The sequence below is a fragment of the Lichenostomus cassidix genome, chromosome 2 (assembly GCF_008360975.1).
Source record: "Lichenostomus cassidix isolate B80296 chromosome 2, HeHo_3.0, whole genome shotgun sequence".
Taxonomy (NCBI): domain Eukaryota; kingdom Metazoa; phylum Chordata; class Aves; order Passeriformes; family Meliphagidae; genus Lichenostomus; species Lichenostomus cassidix.
In genome coordinates this window covers 58,216,850-58,237,379 of record NC_139482.1, presented here as the reverse complement: position 1 = coordinate 58,237,379, position 20,530 = coordinate 58,216,850, and the positions used below count along the sequence as shown (strand labels likewise).

At 37.0% G+C, this 20,530-nt stretch overlaps 1 protein-coding gene across 3 annotated transcripts in view; it reads right to left on the bottom strand.

Moving 5' to 3' along the window:
• CDKAL1 (CDKAL1 threonylcarbamoyladenosine tRNA methylthiotransferase) overlaps positions 1 to 20,530 on the bottom strand; it is a 395,226-nt gene that overhangs the window by 203,723 nt on the left and 170,973 nt on the right. For all 3 annotated transcript variants that reach the window (XM_085051690.1, XM_085051691.1, XM_085051692.1), the window contains exon 9: positions 16,953 to 17,056. In XM_085051690.1, the coding sequence (XP_084907816.1) occupies positions 16,953 to 17,056 (104 nt within the window). The remainder of the gene's footprint in view (positions 1 to 16,952; positions 17,057 to 20,530) is intronic.

The window sequence follows — 20,530 nt, the reverse complement described above, 5'->3', positions numbered from 1 at the left end:
CAGCACAGACAACCCATACATGCACAAAGCCTTCAAGTATTAGATACTGCCTTAAAATATAACAAGAGCACATTTTCCCACAAGCCATTTTGAGAGAAGGTTAAAGAAGACTGCAACATATGTCCCAGCAAGCTCCAGAAGGATGTATTAATACATTCTACTCACAAGAGCTGCTGTTTTGCATCACATCCACTCCGGTGTTTGGGGCCATACCCAACGAGAAGGAGACGTGATGCTGAACAGACCAAGGGCTGTTCCAAGTCTGTGCAGTCCAGGCTTGGGGGATAGAAGAATTAATGAGGAAACGAGAAAAAAGCAGATGGTGCTGCAGTACTTCTTCCTGCATATCTGCCACCTCAAGTGGTTTCCATACAGGCAAAGCCCTGGGGCCCCACCTGGTAGACATATAATTACCCTAAATGTGCACTTATATTTCATTACACCTTAACCATCACTATGCACACTGATTACAAGTATCAATCCATTTCATTTTCATACACCTCTGTGGTTGTACGGCATTCAACTGTGAAAATTCGGCACTTTTGTCACTTCTAAAACAAGGCCCATGCTGATAAACAGCAGTGGGTAAATTATTTGCCACTCTGTAGGGTGCCAGTAGGGTTTGATAAGGATGACATCACTCCCATTTTACCAATAACAATGACACTAACAAGAACATGTAATCAGCAAGCCTCAGTGCTTCGTCTAGCTGTGGCAGGTGCAACTTTTTTTATGCTGTAAATAAGCCAGCCAGCATTAGCTTCCAGCACAAGTACAAAACTATTTATTTTATCAGAATGTTAAGCAGAAGTTGGCTTCCTTAAGGCACTGCAGCTGCTGTTGCTGCTTCTACAGATGCTTTCATTAATTTTATCAAGGACATACTGAAGTAAGTGCTTGATCAGCACAATGGCTATTTAGGAACAGCTGGAGAAATGAAACAATTAACTTAAGGAGACTATGCAAGCCCAATATGCAAATTAAAATAATTAAATATTTTTTTTAAATGCATTAAAATACATGTAAGAATCGAGCACAAAGCTTTATAAAGCAAGAGTTGTGGTGGGGAGGGGGCTGGGAAAGAAAATAAAATCTTCACAGCTCTAACTCAACTATATCTAAATAAAATTCCTGTAACCTTTAAAATTATCCACATCTTAACATTATAATACCTACTTAGGTACTTTAAAAAGTAAGTTACAGTGAAAGATATTGCAGTTTATAATAACCAAGAAAGAAAAGGACTTTAATATCCTTACAGAACTTTCATTATATTATTTGCTGTGAAGAGGTATTTTGCCACAGGAGACTAGAAATTTAAAAATGTTACTTGTTTTATGACACCTTTGCTGCTTGGAATACTTAAAGAACCGAACACAGTACTTAATATTTAATGTTTTATTTCTTCTTCAGAAAAAAGCTTTATATCATGTTCTAAGAAAGCATTACAAAAAATCCACTTGCTTACTCCTCCTTTTTCAAACTCTCATGGTGGCTGGTTGATTAAACCTCAAAGAAAATTTCTATCCCTATGTTTGCAAAAAACTTTCCACCTAACAGGGTAAGCTGAGTAGCTGAAGTTTCACCTCTCTGCATCTTGAACGCCATCCAGCTACCACTCCCCAGATTTTGGAAAGAAAAGCAACAGATAAACTAATACTAGTTTTATTACCTCTCTGCTTCCGCTCAGGATACTAAGGGTTTTCTGCAACACTACTATTCTGTCTCACTATTGCAGCCTGGGAAAAATACGAGCAGATGCAGCTACTAGCATATTCACAAAGAAGAAGAAAGAAACAGTCCTGGGGAATGGTAAAAACAATAGTATTTTTCACAGCAGAAAATCTGGTGCAGGATGACAGTAGTTACTTTTACAGAAGTGCTCTGGGTAGTTTTACTGAAGTCAGCTTAGCTGGATCTGCCCATAGCAGCTGTGACACACTATCCTAAATGAGGTTTGCTGCCTTCAGTAGGGAGTATGGTGGTGGGGAGCTGCAGCAGACACACCCAAAGAAATCACTCCCATCATGTTGTGAGTAAATTTTGTCCAGACATATCATTTGAATCTCTCTCCTTTCTACACCCAAGAAGGATAAGAAGCTTCTTGTATGGAAGACAAAACAACCTACTCTATTTGCAGTAGCTGGAAAGTAGCTTCATTCCTAAATGAGGAAGGAAAGACTGTTTCACCCTTCCAGTGTTTGAATGCACCTGTAACACATTTACAATGTTTAGAAGAAAATGTATTTATTGTTAGTAATTATTGAAGTTTGAAGTCTGAAGTACTGAAGTCTGCAAGTACATGTATTTGCAGCAAATATGAAATATACCTTCATAGATTAACCACAAGGCCTTTAAAAACCACAGTTTCTGAGAAAGAATGTATTCTCTACTGGTAATGAAACTGACTTCCTTGAACTCTTAACACTTCCTCTTTCATGTTCGCCAACCAGAAGCTCTACTTACTGAGCTTTGCTATGATAAAATGTGTTCTACCCAAAATTCTTTTCATGTCATCTGTGTTTCAATAACAGTACTCAGCACAGCTGAAGGATAATCACATACTAATATAATATTAGCTTGTTGGAATAGTGCAGCCCACACAAATTTTAGTTTAAATACATACAGGTAAGCTTTACTATTTGAAGAGTATTACTGACTACTTGCATTAGATAGATCTCTGTTGAGTGCTACTAGTATTTGTAGCTTTCTTTCAGTAAGACTGCAGGTTAAAAATTAAGTTTTTTTGGAAGTGCTACTACTAATGTTCAGCTGTTGTTCAAAAATTATGTCAGCTTACTGTTTATCCAAACCCAATGAAAATGCCTACTCTGTAATGAGTAGGATTCCTAATGTGCAGCCAAAAAGGAATTGGAAAAAAAAAGGCAGCTGGAGAAAGTGGATTTTTCTGCTCTGCAGAGTATTAATACAGATTAAAAATCATATATGTTTTATCTATATGCAACAAATTTTATTTTGATACACATGTCTATTAAACCCTCCAAACAGCTTTATTTCCTTAACAATTACCTGTTCCTTTCCCTAAGTAATTTGGAAATTTTTGAGGTTTTATCACATACAGCAGGTTAAACAGTTTGCTAATTGCAAAGCAAACCTTCAAAATATCTAGTTAAGGGAGAACACCATGTTCTATTCCCAGAGGAGGGAAATCCAAACTAAATGCCACTTCTTGCTCCTAGTGGGGCAGTATTATTTAAGTAGATGAGAACTGCTTACTCAAACCACACAGACTTTTCAAAGGTGATAAAGACAACTTAGATTTCACCTTTAAAATACACAAAAAAGGTCTCACAGATTTCTGAGGTCTAGTTTACATGGTAGAACCACAAAATTTCACTTAAGATTTACTGTTCAAAAGTGACTCAGGTATTGCACCCCATGCAGCATAGCATTATAATCCTGAAAAAATAAAAGTAGTTTAACTAGAAAGAAATCCATTTAGGATATCAGGCAACAGGCATGCTTAACTAGAGATGACTGAAAGGAAGCTGGGCCATGACAGCTACAATCATTTCAGTATCTAACACTATGTTAACTTTCAAATCAATACCCATATGAAGGAAACCAATCCAGAGCTTGCTGTCTCCTTCAATTGTTTCAGGACACTCAGCTATTATGCAGTGGTATATTAAAAGGTCAACATCTGCTGTTACATGGAAAGATAAAACCTGAAAAAAGAGGCAAATTTTCAGGCTTGGGGAGGTCTCATTTTTTCCATCATCACTGCTCTGCTCACCACAATTTGATATGAATTAGGTCTGGAATATTTTGCTAAAACTTACTTTCTGAGGAAACCATTAAGCTATTTTTATAACAGTGAAAATGTGTTCAGTATAAGGAATGAGATGCTTTCAAAATCATTCTTCCTCTTCATTGTGACAACTGCAGACAATCTAAGAAATGCTTTCAAAGCTCAAGACACCAGAATAAAACTGACACCATTTAGCCTGTCCTCCACAACAGGTCCAGACAGGTGAGCCAATATCCATTTCACAGTGAATTTCAGTGCTAAAGGACAGGAGTTTCTGCACATGCAAGTCAGCAATCCATGTCACCGTAACACATGGGCCTGCTGCACTGATTCAGTACAAATTCATTAGTTACATGTACTCCACATTTGCTAACCCCTCCCCTTGTTTCTAGGACAAGCTGGATTAGTATTTTACAATCACTTTTTATAATTCACTTTTGCAAAAGGAAAAATAAATTACAAGAAGAAAGAAAGCAATATCCATACATGGAAAACGTGGTTTGTAGAGTATCCTGTAAGTAATGACATGCTTTTCATGTCCTTTGCATTTGGTGTATCTCCAGCATATAAGGAATCAAGTTTTTGTCACCAGCCTGACAGCTTCTGATAAACTACTTAAACAGTGAAGTAAAAAAAAAAAGTCTCTGCTACAAAGTTTACAGTCAACTGACACACATTAAACTCAGAACTAAAAATTGATATAAAAATACTTTTCAGACTATCTGAAAAAAAGTCTCTGTGTGCAAAAGCCGATGAAGTTCATAGTTTACTATGTATATACAATTTTTCAAGTTGTGTTCAAAATCAGTGCATGGACCTTCATCATTATTATCCACTAATACAGAAGACTGAAAGAGTCATAAAAATAAAAAAAGGATTTTGTAACAAGCATAAACTCTCATCACTTTTTTTTATTATGAATCAAGACTAAAGAAATTAGTTCTGTGTGGAAATAATTAAATGTATAAAAAATTTTATTTCTCACCTACAAAGCAAGTAAGCACTTGTGTTTTTAATGTAGCAAAAAGTTCAAGGTTCCTGAATATTTTACTTTAGATACTCTCTCCCCTTTTGATCTGCTAAAAGTCAGTTTTGTGAAAAATTTTGGAAAAAAATTATCCCTATTCAGAATGCCTAGCAGCATGGCCATAAACACTTTCCAGTTTGAGTACCTCTGATATTTGACAGCTCTACGAGCACTTGAACATCATTTATCACATTTATTTTTAATAGCTCTCCCTGGGCACAGCTGCCTTGGATGCCAATCTTCTTTCCTCTTGCCTCCTGTAAATATTTGAAATAGCTATTCATTAACAGTTGCAGATTTACTCGGCACTGTTGTACTGCTTGTGAACTGGAAATAGCTTTTATTTTTCTCCCCCTATCTTTCAGCTGATCGGAAAAAAGCCTGCTGTTTAGGTTCAAGCTGTCAGGATTTAAATTATGCTCCAGCTGAGAGCTAATCAAGGGTATCTGACCTGGTTTACAAATAAACTAGGAACAAGAGCATTATTTTTCCCTTTTTTTCTTGAGGGCATTTGGCCCACATATGAAAACAAACCATGAACGGGTCACAAATACAGTTATCCTAAATTAAAGCAGAAACAACTTGTCCTCATGGGTGCCTTCCTAGAGGTTCTGGAGTGTTCTCACTGGCAGCTCTTACACCTAGCTTACGTGCAATATTTGAATTTCAGATTTCAGTACTTTCATACGGTGTACACAGCATTTAAAAAGGCATGTATTTAAGCTATCAAGACACCCTAGTGTGCACACCTGGTGTCCCACATATCTGTACACATCATAGCTTTTATTCTCATGGGGCAATACAGCAGAAAAAAGAAATTGTGTCATCATGATTGCTCCAAATCTATTTCCACATACAACCAAACTGTGCATAAAAGCCATCTCCCTAATATCTCAGCTTACCAAATTGAACAAAACTCTTAAGAAGTGTGTTTTAAGATCTATTTTCTCTGGATTTAGACTAGAGAGGCCACAGAGCTCCCTAAAATGTACCAGTGCAAACTGCACCTAATTTGTCACTTCTGTAGCATGTAATAACAACATCAAATTTTTGAACATCTGACACTTGCACATGTGAGAGTATTTTAAGAGAAGAAAAATTGCAGCCATGTCTTTTCTAATGGAAAAAAGCCCCTAATGCATCCATACGATATACCATTCTTCCTTCAGAAGGCTGCTATTGCTGGAGAATGTATTTTGTTTAGAAGAAGTGATGATCAACCAGTCTGACTTTGTATTAAATGCCGTGAACAATGCCAGGGCAGCATGCAAGTACTGTTTTCTTCTGCCTAGTCCTGTCCTGTTATTTCATGAACAATCATAATCACTGCAGCATTATGGCTAAAGCTCGCATCAAAATATTTTAACACATACTGACTTTTGTCTTAACATAGTAGGAGGTTTCAAGGGATGGCTAAAAAAAAGAAGGGACAACAGTTAACCATTAGAGAGGTCTATATAATCTCTGGGACCAAGCCTGCAAATTTGTTTTTTATAAGATACATTTAGTGTTCTCTCAACATTCTCTCCCTGTCACAACTGGGCTCATCACCACCCAGAGTTTTACCCTCACTATGATTTCACTGAACAGAGCATCAAAGATTAGACAATTTCTTTTTATAACTTACACTTCTTTACACTTGAGATATGCTGTGAGTTGAGTTGCTTGATGTTGAAGTTTCTTGCTTCCATAAACTGCACCTTTATCATTTAATCACATAACACTTTTAAAGGTCTTTGGAAGAAAGTTACCTCAGATCAAAACAGCTCTTAGTTTCTTATTAATCTTAAAAGTTCCACTCTTATGTTAGCACAGATGTGGAGATGGCATAGCCTTGAGTCACAGTGGAATTGCACAACATGCCAAGAGGATCACCAACACCACAAAACCCAATCTCCACATGGAAGGCGAGCCCTCATTACCAAAGGTGATAGCAAGCAATACTAAAAGCATAATGCACACTTCAGATAAACTGGGGGAAATTAGTTACTTGCTGAAGTACAGCTTAAGAATAGCCATGACTAAGACCACTAGTCAGTTTAGCTAGAGTCTTCACCCACAAGATGCTTAGTGGAAAGTATAAATACAGGCAGCATAAATGGTTTGCTGAATATTCAGAAAATTACAATACTCGATGTAAGATTGGTTATTTCTTAAAGAAAATGGATTCTTCTTCCATACCTCTGGCCTATTTCTTCCAAAGGCTCAAACTTCCACTATGTCCCATGCCAGGGGGTTTCTTGGCTTTAACCATAGTATGAGATTAAGAATCCCACTGTACTTTGTTCAGAACCTGGCCTTTGCTACGTTCTCTTAATGCCTTGGGGAACTTGGTATGGGTTAAGATATCCATCATTGCTGTTCATTTTAAGAAGTAGTCAGAACACTGGTCACCTTGCAGTAGAAGGGGTAGTAGGGCATGCATGACATGACTTGTTTAGCCCATTAAAAAAAACTCAAAAAGGTGGTAGGCAAATTTTATGCTGAGAGATCCTTGTTCTGTCACAATTCCTACTCTCCAAAAAATCTCTCCTTCACATCCCCACAGCAAAGAAAGAGAAGTTAGCAGAAGATACCATCTTGAGTAGTCTTGTGAGTACAATGTTTCAGTGGCACAGAGCAGCAAACACTTGTTCCTACATAAGGCCAAGATATCCAGGAGAATACTTACCAGATGATAAAAGGAGTAATTTCTGCATTCTGATAAATTACATTTGGACACTTTAAAGATGATCTAAACTTGGTAGGTGCCTGGTGCAACACAGTGCATCAGATTTGTTAAGTTAATGATTTGGATTCTGGTCACCATGTCTGTTCAACAGCAGAAGTTGCTCATGGTATTTTCACAGAAGCTATGGAAAGCTTCAAGCAGGTGACTGCAGCATAACATGCAAAGCTGACCATGAGAATACTCTTAAAATACTTTGGCAGTATTTCTAGTCCAGGTTTTACAAAACCAGCAGTAAATACATGAGTAAAATATGCATTATCAAAGAAATACAAGTTCCTATAGCTGAACAAATATTTACAAGGAGTGAAAAAATTCTAATACATACATGGTTAAGAAGCCACAGAAAACCAAACTTGAATTTTCAAACAAAATGAAAGATGAAATTCTGCTCCCCCCATCAGATTTATTAAAAAGATACACCATGCTCTAATTCAACTCTTTATACATTCAGGAATAAATACACACAAAGCCAACTTAATCTGCTTGGTAAAAAGTTAACTACGGGCTGTGGCATTACTGAACCTTGTGGTTTACACTCCATTTCAAATAATACATACTTAGCAAAAGTAAATTTATAAATAAAATTAACAAGCTAACAATGCTATCTAGCTTTTCTCTGCTGCTGTTCCACTAAATAAGCATGGAAAGAATATAACATACACTACTCTTGTATAATATAAACAAATAAAAAAAAAAAAAAAAAGAAAAAAACCTAATTTCAAGCAAACATCAGATTGATGAGCTCTTCTGAAGAAGCCACAAATGAACCAGACATTCTGTTAAAGAGTATGAAGACTGGAGTGTGTTACAACCATCTCTGCTCCCCTTCCTCCATTAAGCTGGAACAGGCATCTCCTGCCCTTGGAAGAGTAGGGAAGACACCCCAATGTGTCCAGTATCACATGAAGTTTTGTAGGACCATTTCTCACCCCACAAGCCAATTAAACTAGCCTAGGAAACAGCAGCTCAGTGATGAGAGAGAGAAGCTTGGGCAGATCACCACATCTAGCTTCCCAGACGTCGCTCCAGTCCCTTGCTCCAAAGGCCTAGCTCCATTATGACACTGTGGAACTGAGGTACTTCTATAATGTCAGCATCTGGGAAGATTCAGCTTGTATCAGTTACTAATGTCACCCTGTGAAGTTTCTAAAAACACATTCAGTTTTACCCAAGTCTGATTCATGCAAAGACCACTCTCCCAGCCAAAAAGCAGGTGGCCTGAAGAAAGGATGAAAAAGGGAAAAAAAAAAACCGGGGACCAGGGGGAAGATGGATGGGGGAGGAAAGGGGGAAACCGATGGCCAAGAATTGCTCCTTTTACTTGCAATGGTTGCTGAAAGTACAGCTGAAACTATAGCCTAATGCTGAAGATCGAGTAGCAATTTTAATTGTATACATCTCTGCTTTGGCTCTTTTCTATTAAACTTTTATTTCAAACAAAAATAAAAATGCACATTTTTTCATAACAATACACAATTAAACAGGCTGGCTTTCATTCAAGGATTTAAACAGCACAAATGCAAATACTTGAGTAGGAAAATAAAAAGGAATGAGAAGACTGAATTATATTGAGAAAATGTTACCAAAAATTGGGGTTTTCTTTCTGCAGAAGAAAAAAATACAACCTTTGTTAGACAGACTTCTCTGGTTCTTGAAACTGCCAAAGCTAAGAGATTAGTGGAGTGTTATTGTCTGAAGGATTTTTAGTCAGGCATGCAAAATAAGCATTCATGTATTCAATTTATAATCTTATTTCCAACACTGTAAGCTACAACAACCCATGCACAGTCAAAAAGACTTTATAAAAAGGAGTATTACTAGAGTAGGTTTGATGGAGACAAAAAGGTTATCTGGTCATGCTATCAGACATTTTGGCAACAGAGTCAATTTAACTTGCAAATTATCTTCTGGACAATGCCCATCTACCTCTGGCAACACTTAGAGAAAAAACAACATCCTAAAACAGCAATTGTCCAGATTTAAAAAAAAAAGCATTTTATTTCATGTTACAGCATTAATAGGCTTTATGTTTTGAACAGACAACCATGATATGAACATTTCAAAGCATCTCAGGAATCTATTTAAAGCTATTCAAGCTTATAATAATCCCCAGAGAGGAGAAAATATTACTTTCAGAAACACAAGCCAGCACATAGAGACTTTGACTCCTGATGAAAATCTTTATGGAAACATGATTTCTTGCAAATTCTAGGGTGACAGCTCCTCATTAATGAATGACCACTCCTTGTTACCACATTATCTTCCTTCCAGTCTTCCCTGCACAACAAATTTTCCTCTGTCATCCCATACAAGACCTGAGACAAAGCCATGGTAGCAAAACTAGTGACCAACCATTTATTATCCTGAATACAATAATGTATTATTCTACTTCAGTTGTTTACATTGCCACATTACATGCTCCTCTGGGCCATTTTTTTTTTTTTAACAGATACACAGTACTCCCACAGTAGAATCCCTGCTGGCAAATGGCAAAGAGTGACAAAGGGGTTTTCCTTGAAAGTGAATGGCCCAGTTACAGTTCTGCATGTTATGCTGCACACTTGAAAAGCTACTGTGATTCATTTGTGTCCTAACTGAGGCACAGACACGTTTTTTTGCCAAATTAGGTCTTATGGCATGATTGTTCTACAAGGCTGTTCGGCAGGACTAAAACCTCTATAAACAGCAGAAGAAGGCATTAACACATGGAGTAAAAAAGAAAGAGGTTTCCCTTCCTCATTTCTGATGCCTAGTACCACAGCAGACCTGGCAGCAAGGAAAAAAAACACAATGCATAAAATCAAGCTGACGTAGGGAGCATGCCCACATAATCTAACCGGCAAAATCAAGTGAGTCTCCAAAAACTCATTTGAAACAAGAACAAAAATCTAATTTAACAAAAAAAAGGTGAACTGGGGCGAAGTATTTGCCACACTAAGGCATGAAGGCCTCTACAACTTTTTAATAAGAAAAGTTTTTCAGGAATAACATGCTTTCCCAAATGTAATTCTTCCAAATAATTTGATAATCGTAACTAGAAGTATTAATTAAAGTTTGACAGAGTTATAAGGAAATGGAAGCAAGATTGTATCACTGAAAGTTCTTGGCATCTATAAAATTAGAAGATGCCATGTTCTACACCCTTAATGAAAATATTAACAACATATTAAACTAAATCTGAGCCTTCTGCTGATTCTTAGCATTTTTGTGAAAAACACTGGCATGTTGTGAATCCCAGAATCCTTTGTGGCCAGAGGGCACAGAGATGATCAGTATGTTTAATATTTTGATGACAACATCAAACATACTGCAAGTGCACTGCAGTGATCAGCCTTTGGCAACAGATCTTGAAAACACCGAATTTATTCTGCATGAGTCTATCAGCCAGCATGGGCAATAGGTTTGAAGCATTCTGACAGCAGTGGACTGACTGCACACACAACACACTATAAATGCACATGAATGGCTACATGGCTTTTGGCTCAAAGTCAGTTCACATCTGGCCATCTCAGAAGGAAACTTCAATGCTAACTACAAAAGACCAAGTAAAAACATGCAAAACAAAGGAAAAAAATGCAGAGAAAATTATATTTTTAAATGCAACAATTTTTAATAAAATAAAGGATTAGCATAGAACCCACACAGATACATTTTCACACTACTTAAATGTCATAATAAAATGAATGGAGGAATTCATTTAAAGCATGTTAATAAGGATGTTGTTCAAATGCCTCTTTAACATTGACCAGCTCAGGGCATTGACCACCACTGTAGGAAGCCTGTTCCAGAGGCTATGAATGCCCTCTCAGTAAAGAAATATTTCCTTATGTGAAGTCCAAACCTCCCCTGAGGGATGCAGCTTTGAACCATTCCCATGTATCCTGACACTGGACGCCACAGAAAAGGGCTCAGCACTGTCCTCTCCCACTCTCCTTCTCAGAAAGCTGGAGAGAGCAATGAGGAAAAAAGTTAGACACCAATATTTTAATGTAATTGCCACTTCATTTCTGAAGTAAAATTTAAAACCATGCAAAGGAACCTTTTATGCAACAAGACATGCAGAAGACAACAAAAGTAACAGTAACATAGTGGTCAACATGACTGAATAAAAAGTGTACCACGAAGAAGACAGGGAATACCCATGAGAGCCAAGAAGAAAGTTCACTGATCTAATTTGCTCACTCAACATATGCTCGAAAATATCTCAAATTTTGCAATATACTACTGAAAAGATACTTTTGTCCTTTAAAATATCTCTTTGCTATAAGATGTTATTTATGTGTGTATAAATATGTTACACAGCAGTTCTCACATACTTGGAGATGCTGCTTTTACTCGCTACTGATGGATTGTAATTATAACTTTTTTTCAAAATAAAAATTAAGAAATACATGCAGACAATAAAAATTAATTCATTATGTTATCCCATACAACTACAAAACGACAGGCTGGTAACAAAATATTTATCTTGGCCTAAATATCTGTGCATTAGCAAAGTCAGCAGGAAGAAACTTGAAACCATTGAAAGACACAAAAGATGAAAGAATTTTAATATACTTAAGAATAGCAATGAAAAAAACCCCATAGCTCTACAGCCATACCCAAAAAGCACAGAAAAGAGAGGCTGTTTATCAAAGTGTCTCAAATAGAGCAGCCCAAGCCCCATGAAATGCAATTTAAAATTATTTTTCAGGAACAATATTAGGATAAAGTCTGTGTTCCCTAAAAGTCAATAAAAAGACTGACAGAAAAGATTTGTTCTAGAAAAAGTCACCATTCTCCTCCTCCTTCTCTCTAGGTCAAATCTGCAGATGCAAGTGCTCTCTCTACAGTGTTAGTTTCATCTCTGGAAGGACCCTGAGTACACAGCCCAGGTTCCATCTGGATAACTGGACACCCATTCCCTGTCGCTGCGTTCAGAGACCAAAGTCACTGCCAAGAGCATAGCCTAAGCGTCCTAATCTGGAACTGCTTCTGCAGGTCAAGGGAAACTAAACATTGCTCATACTTAGCATTTGCCCTTTCATGACTGTCAGATGCCCTGAAATGATACAGAGCACTTACAGGTAGTTGAGCAGGGGCAAAACAGCTACAAGGAATAAAGCAGAATGTCTTGACAGTACCTCATCAAGCTAAAACCAAAGATCCTCAGCAAAGCTCACAGTCACCTCAAAAGCTTTGGAAACCAATCACATTTATAAAACCAATCCTTATCATCATAAATAAACACCTGTTTACAGCAAACTTGTAGAGAGAAAAATATTTAACGTTGATCTCCTTTAAACTCTCAACACCCCAAAATCTATCAATTTAGGGATAATTGCTAAAGACAACTAACAAAACTCAAAACTCAGAATCCTAGTTTTGGTATTCCCCTGCTTTGTAACGCTACACGTCCAAGATTTCCTAACAGAAGTACTATTCAGAATTCATCATGCATGCCAGTGAACCATCATGCAAATAACAGAATAAGAATAAATTGTATCTTGCTACTACAATTATCCATCCTGAAACAATTGTTCTGCATAGTTTGAGGAAGAGTGTTTCCCAACAAGATGTGACTTTCATTTGAGCACCCTGATTGTTACCATCAAATAAGCTAATATAGTAGTTAATTACACAGTGTTTATTTTAATAGCAGTATATTCCCTGCCATCTGCAAAAGGCATGCAATGCTGAAGAAGTATAGTTTTGTAGTGGTACATGGAGAAGACTTTCATTCTAAACTAGAATGAAATAACAGCTAATTCCATGAAAATATTTATTATATTTTTAACTTATTTTGCTGAATGAGCCATAATTGCTTGCAATATAAAATATTATCTTTGCCCAGAAAGTCTCTCACAATATGTAGGGTTTTTCATGATAATGAAAGTCCCACTTAAGGAAAAACATCAATTTCAAGTCCTGCAGTTTAACCAAAGCCATCCCAGGACACCACTCCACGCAACATTCAAAGCTCAGGCTTGTTTAACTTTTGTGTCTCATTGGAACACTGCTCACCAGTGGCAGCTCCGATGTCGCTGTTAAGCCGCTAGCAGAGAGAAGAATCCAGTTCTCAGTGGCAAGAAGGAAAGACCTTTATTGTTTTGATTTCATCATATATATAGAGTTTTCAAAGGTCACCCAGATTGGTCAGTCAGAAGCCTCCCCCTAGGCCTGATTGGCCAGGCCTGCACCGTCCAAGTCTTGGGACACTGTTTTTAGTAACATCCAAACTTTATCTTTATTTATAAAACACAAAAGGAATTCTCATGGGAAAGACCTGTGCTAGCCACACTCCCCCAGCCTTCCACTTCATATACTAATCAAAACCACATTGCTATACATAAAGTTGCTTTCGGCAGGAAAGAAAGAGCCCTCTCATAACTCTAAATACAATCCCCTAAAATACAGCTTGGAACATGACACAGCACATTTTGAAACAAAACTTGCTAATAAATTGATGATACAAAGAAAGTGCAGTACAATCAGCTGTAGAAGAACTGTGCATAAACAACCTTACAGTAGACATTTGTTCTCCACTCAAAGACCACTTTACTATATTTCACAATACTTTTTCTTTTACTAGCTTTCTTACAGAAGTCTGCTATATATTTTAATTTAACAAGGCTGCCCATGTAAAAAAATTAAACAGCTACTTACTAACAGTTGAAGTTTATGAAAGAACCACTAAAGTTAAAAAATGATGAAACTTAACAAACTACTTTCAACTTGAGATTATTTTGTTAATGCAATTTTGTGAAATATTAAAGTTCATGTGACTTGTAACTTCAAAACTATTATGGCGGTCAGAGAGGAAACATAAACCTATGCAAAGCATGTAAAAACCCCTCAATTTTGGTACACCCTAACACAGTCCAATGCATTATGAAAGTATGCAGCATTTAATAGAAATCTACAATAGTTTTTGTGCACATTGAATTACAATGAATTCATAATATTAAAATAATATACAAGAAGAAAAGCAACTTATTTCAGAAGTTGAAAAAGTACAAGAAATAGGCTGATATTTGTTCAGTCATGGTGATTTCAGCCATCTCTTTTTAATCAGTTTTCGACATGGAAAAACTTTTCAAGGCACATTTGTACCTCTCTGTATTTTTAACTACAGCTACAACAATACATCTTCTGTGAAAACAGAAGTGATTGTTGAAGAGATTGTGGCTCAATAACTCAGCAAGAAATTGAAAAACGGCTTTGAATTGCTAAAGTCTTCCACTGGATTGATGAAGCTTCTGCATCCCACAGCTGCAAGAGGCTGGCAATAATAAATTCTCCATGCACTGCAAACTAACTGACTATTTCATCCATTTCTAAGTATGTGAAAGCTGGAGGCAAAGCCATTTTACAACTGACTAAATACTTGCTTCTTTCGTTATGTCCTTTAAAAGAGGTGGTAGTATAAGGCCAAACAAGAATAGAACGCCCTGGAGATGTCTGCTGTGAGAAACGTCATAGCATTTCTTCAAGAAATTTCACAACAATAGCTTAGGGGCAACTTTTTTCCATTAGAAATCAAATTATTTTGAAAGAGTCAATATTTATAATAAAGGCCACAGTACAACAGATGAATTGAATTACTGATTTTTTCAATCCAAATGTACAGTACTCAAGTTCAAAATACTTTCCAAAATTTCACATTTACTGTCTGCAAAGACAAACAAAACTCGGGTTTTCTTTCTTGTTGTGCCAAGTAAATACATAATTATGCTAATATAATGTGGAATTGATGATACGTAAGTACAACTATAACTGGACAGACAAGTCTGGGTTTTTTCTTTCCACACATACCATAAATCTAAATAAAATTTAGATAGTTAACTTAAGCAAGGTCATAATCCTGACTTATTACCCATCTTATCTTTGTCACATTTCCTTGAAGAATAGTCCAAAGTTTCTTTAGAACTTTTGAACAGCTATATAATGCTATCTGAGTAACACTTCCTATGCTACTTAAAAATGGCAGCTTCTCTCCTGCTCAGTAACCACTTGCCAATTTCAAAATTGTCCATGTTATACTACTGAAAACTTCTAGATTTCTGAAATCTTTCCTGAACTGTTTCTCCACCAAAATAATAAGTGTATTTATGCATCCTTTATTTCATCTACTGATCACTTCCTGATATATATACAGGTTTTAGAAACGTATCCTACTAAACCAAGAAATCTGACACAACAGGATTCCTGTCAGACAATCCAACTCACAGCAATGTGAGCATTAATTCTACAAACCTAAGCAATAGGGAAAACTTAGTGGCAATCATGGATGAGCTTCACAGAAGAGGGGTACTTGGCTTTTAGAAAAGCAAAAGAAAAGGGCATTTGCAACCTTAAGCAAGAACTTGCTGTGTGGATAATGGAGAATTTAGAATTTGTGAATATGGGCTTTGATTAGGAAAAGGACGCTTCCTTGCATACTACTGACAGAAATAGACAAAAGTTCATCACTGGCCTAAATAAGGTTCATTATGGATCCCTAAATAAGGATAGACTTGAAAACCACTTTTAACCATTGGAGACTTACTTCTTACTAGAATGGTTGTGACATTCACAGCCATAAGTGAAACCTAATGGATGTATTGTCTGTATATCCACAGAGGACATGACATCAAATGTTGCATTTATTGCTCTACTTTACTATTTCATACAAAGATGGAAGGAGCTGCTATGCCAGAATTACCTGAGTATTTTAAATGTACGTTTTAATACTTCCAAATGGCACACAAACCCAACAAAAACCATCTGTGCCTTCACAATGAATACTGGCATAATTTGGAAATCTCTATTTTTGAAACACAGGTAAAATTTAGATATAAAGAACAAATACTAAGATAAAATAAAGCTATTATAACTACTAGACATGCAAGACATTTGGGCAGATACTGGCACAGAGAGTGTACTGCAGGAAAAACTTAATATGAATCCTGTTTGTTGATGTTACAAATATCCTATTGAACGTAAAAGCTGATAAGCTTTGTATGGCTCTCAGAAACATCCCAGAACTTCTCCAGTAAATTCAGCAAAAGAAATGTATCCCCAAGCAGGGTTTTAAGAATCCTTGGGAGGCTCATGAAATTTACTTCATAGTTGAATGAACGGTTTCTGTCACCCTCTTTAAGAAACAAGAGATAGAGTAAAATGACCAAATTTTACCATTTCCACAACATCTCAAAAAGATGCATGCACAGAACTTCATTTGAAAAATCCTAAAATCGAAATAAAATACTCCTTAAAGACTACATTTTGTAAATAGTGGCACACACCATAACAAAAGCATGGCTTTCTACCACAAAGGCATCACAAGACACAGTTACAACTATTAATAACATCAGTCACATTCTATCCCAATCATTATGTGTGAAGGTAAGCCCAGATACGCTTCAGTGGCTGACTTTTATTGTAGGGATAAAACTCCTTACCTTGAAAAGACTGTTTGGCTCTGTCCACCAGTTCTTCAATCGGATAACTTGCTAGATCTCCTCTGGCATGCTTAGTTTTACAGTAGGTACATGCATTTAGACACCTGTTCAGAAAATGAAAATACTTAAGTTCTAGCCAGGAAAGCCTTTATATGCACAGCCATATTTATTCAGGACATCTGGGAAAATGAGTTTTTATATCTATGACCAGAAAACAGTAGTATTCCATTTTAAAATAGATGAAATATTTTTAAAAACATTTTGCTGTCCTAACTTCTTAAAGTATCTTTCACATCTATATGAAAGGTTGAAAAACAATCAGTGGGAACAACATACAAAACCCAAAAAAAAGGTATAATAGGGCTAATAATTGTTCATTACTAAAAATGAATCTCCAGGTTTCCAATCCCTCCATTACATAAAAAATCCAACCCAAACAAGAAAATAAAGGAAAAAAGCCCTGAAAGGCTGTAAGTAGATTTTTAAAGTGTGTCTTCTTGAAAAGACATTTCAATTAATTTTTCCTACTTTCCTTTGGCTTGTATAAACAGAACAAATAATGTAATGAAGACAGAATTACCAACTAGAAAGATAGTTTGGCACAAAATATTGGGGAACTAATGAAAACTCCTAAAAGAAAATGAAGGAATGGTGTGATTGCTTTTAATTTACCTGACAATGTAATAAAGGCAGACTAATTCAGAGTACAAGGATGCAAAGACAAAAACCAAAAACTACCTCTCATTGTAAGCTTGTTGTGCTTTTTTTCCCCTTCTCCCATTTTAAAGCTGGTATTCCTCTGGCTTTTTATAGGTTAAAGCATTTAAACCTAAGCTCTAAAAACCCCACAGACCCCAAAAAACTCATTATAAATATTTCTACTGTTCATGCTTACTAGAACACTGTAAATTCTGTCCATTTTCATAGTAAAAAAGCCACAGCTTCATGAAGTCATAGAATCTTTAAGGTGGAAAGGACCTCCAAGATCATCAAGTCCAACCTTTCAGTGATCACCACCATGTCAAATAAACCACAGCACTAAGTGCCGTGTTCAGTCATGTCTTGAACACTTCCAAGAATGGTGACTCTTCCACTTCCCAGGGCAGCCTGTTTCAATGCCTGGCCACCCTTTCAGTGAAGTAGTTTTTCCTTAAACCTCCCCTGGCACAGCCTGAGGCCATTTTCTCTTGTCCTGTAGCTGATTGCCTGGCAGAAGAGAGCCCCACCTGGCTACACCCTCCTTTCAGGCAGTTGTAGAGAGCAATAAGGTCCCTCCTGAACTTCCTCTTCTCCAGGCTAAACAACCCCAGCTCTCTCAGCTGTTCGTCATAGGACTTGCTCTCTAGACCCTTCACCAGCTCTGTTGCTCTTCTCTGGACACCCTACAGCCCCTCAAGTGTCCTTCTTGAAGTGAGAGGCTCAAAACTGAGCACAAAATTAAAGGTGATGCTTCACCAGTGCTGATTACAGGGGGCCATCACTGCCCTGGTCCTGCTGGCCACGCTATTACTGATACAGGCCAGGATTCCATCGGCCTTTTGACCACCTGGGTACAGCTGGCTCTTGTTCAGGCCCTGTCAACCTGCACACACAGGTCCTTTTCTACTAGACAGTGTTCTATCCACTCTTCCTATGGTACTGCAAGTGGTTCTTGTGACTGAAGTGCAGGACTCAGCATTTGGCCTTTTTGAAATTCATTGTTGGCCTTGACTCCACAATCCAGCCTGTTCAGCTCCCTCTGCAGACCCTTCCTACCCTCCAGCCCAACTTACTGTCATCTGCAGACTTACTGAGGATGCACGTGATCCCCTCATCCAGATCATCAATAAAGATACTAAACAGGACAAGCAAAACATTTGGGTGCCTTAAAACGTGAATGTTCCAACTACAGGAGCAATACCACAAAACTTTCAAAACAATACTGGAAATGCAAAGATAGCAATGAGTGGGTTCTGATGAAGACACCAGCTACAAGACTGTGTTTATTACTCGGATATATCTCATCTTCTCTTATGATGTCTAGCATCTCTAAGACTAGGTGATTACCACTTCACAAACTCTAAAGTTTTTCCTCCACAAAGACACCCCTTACATGTTAGTTCTGCTTTATTTGCATAAACAGGGTTCAGGAAGGGCAGAACACTGCCCAGAACATTTGCTCAGCTGCCCTCCTGCCACTGTACATCCCCTCAGGCCTGAGACCTTCCCCATTCAACAGAATCTTAATTTCTGCAAGAGAACATCTAGGTAGTTTGTGATTCTCTCTGCTAGACTGGATTTGTATATTATCTGTTGTGCGCATCAGACCAGAACATCAGGTTTTAGCATCCACAATAGATCAGAAAACTAAAATACACTGCTTAACAGCAGCAATCAAACTGTTCCATTATGTAAAAATTTATATGAAAAAGGTTGCCAGTAAAATATCCAACTGGCTGTTGAAAATAGAAAAAAATCCCTAAATCTGAACCTTTACAACATGTTCCAAGTAAGTGATTCACTGCCACCCAAACACAACTTGTTCAGATGTATATCACCTTTCTTCTGCAAATCAAAAGCTTTCTATTGCACAGGATCTGAACCATATGTAAAAGGTAGCACTTGAAATCCAGAAAGAGTAAGCACATAATTGGTTTATACTTTGTCGGTGTAATCCGTATGGCAAATGATAATATTTTTCTTCTAGGTTACTGTCATCTGAAGTTTGCCATGAATGGTTTTCCCTCAAAGCCCATGAGTACTTCTTTCTCTCTGTGCTCCCCATACGCAAAAGCATGTCTCCCTCTCTTCTTTTTTTTTTGTCTTTTATTGATTTTCTTTTTTGTTAGTTTGTATTTAAAGCACAACTCTCCACTCAACCCAACACTTCATCTCTAAGCAGGCTCTCATCCACACATCCCAATGTCACATTCCTCCCCCTCCACATCATTCATTCAGCTAAACCAGGCTTCTTCCACACAAAAGAAAAGCATTACAGATCAGTCAAGGAAAACATAGGATCAGTTTCAGAGCAAATATGTCTGCCCTTTTGGAAACAATACACAAAATGTGCGATACTGTGTACTAACCTTTGTACTAAACTCTGTTTTCTCCAAAGAAAATAAAATTACCAGCTATTTTGTGAAACTTTTCAGGTCATCAAGAGATTTTACTACAACTTGAGCACTGGGTTACTTTAACACTGGTCCTTTTGACCACAGAAGAGAATTCTGTCAGCCATCAGTAACAAAGGGATGCATGAAGATTTTTTTCTTGGGATAAAGTAAATTTATTTGACTCAAATTTAAGGTCAGATCTGGGGGAAAAAAAAAGCTAGAAAACCCACCAACAACTTTTATCATTTCCTTAAATTAGCAAATTCTGACTTGGTGTAAGAGTTTCAACAAGAACTTTATCACAATTTTTTTGTTGCCTTGAACAGAAAACTTGAATGAAACCAATCCTTTTTGTAGACCTTCAAGTGTGTCAATTCATCATAAGATTGATAAAAACTGTAATATTATTACAGTATTTAAAACAAACTTCTAAACTCACTCCTCTGTAATAGATCTCAATAGATCCAAAATCAAAACTGGCAC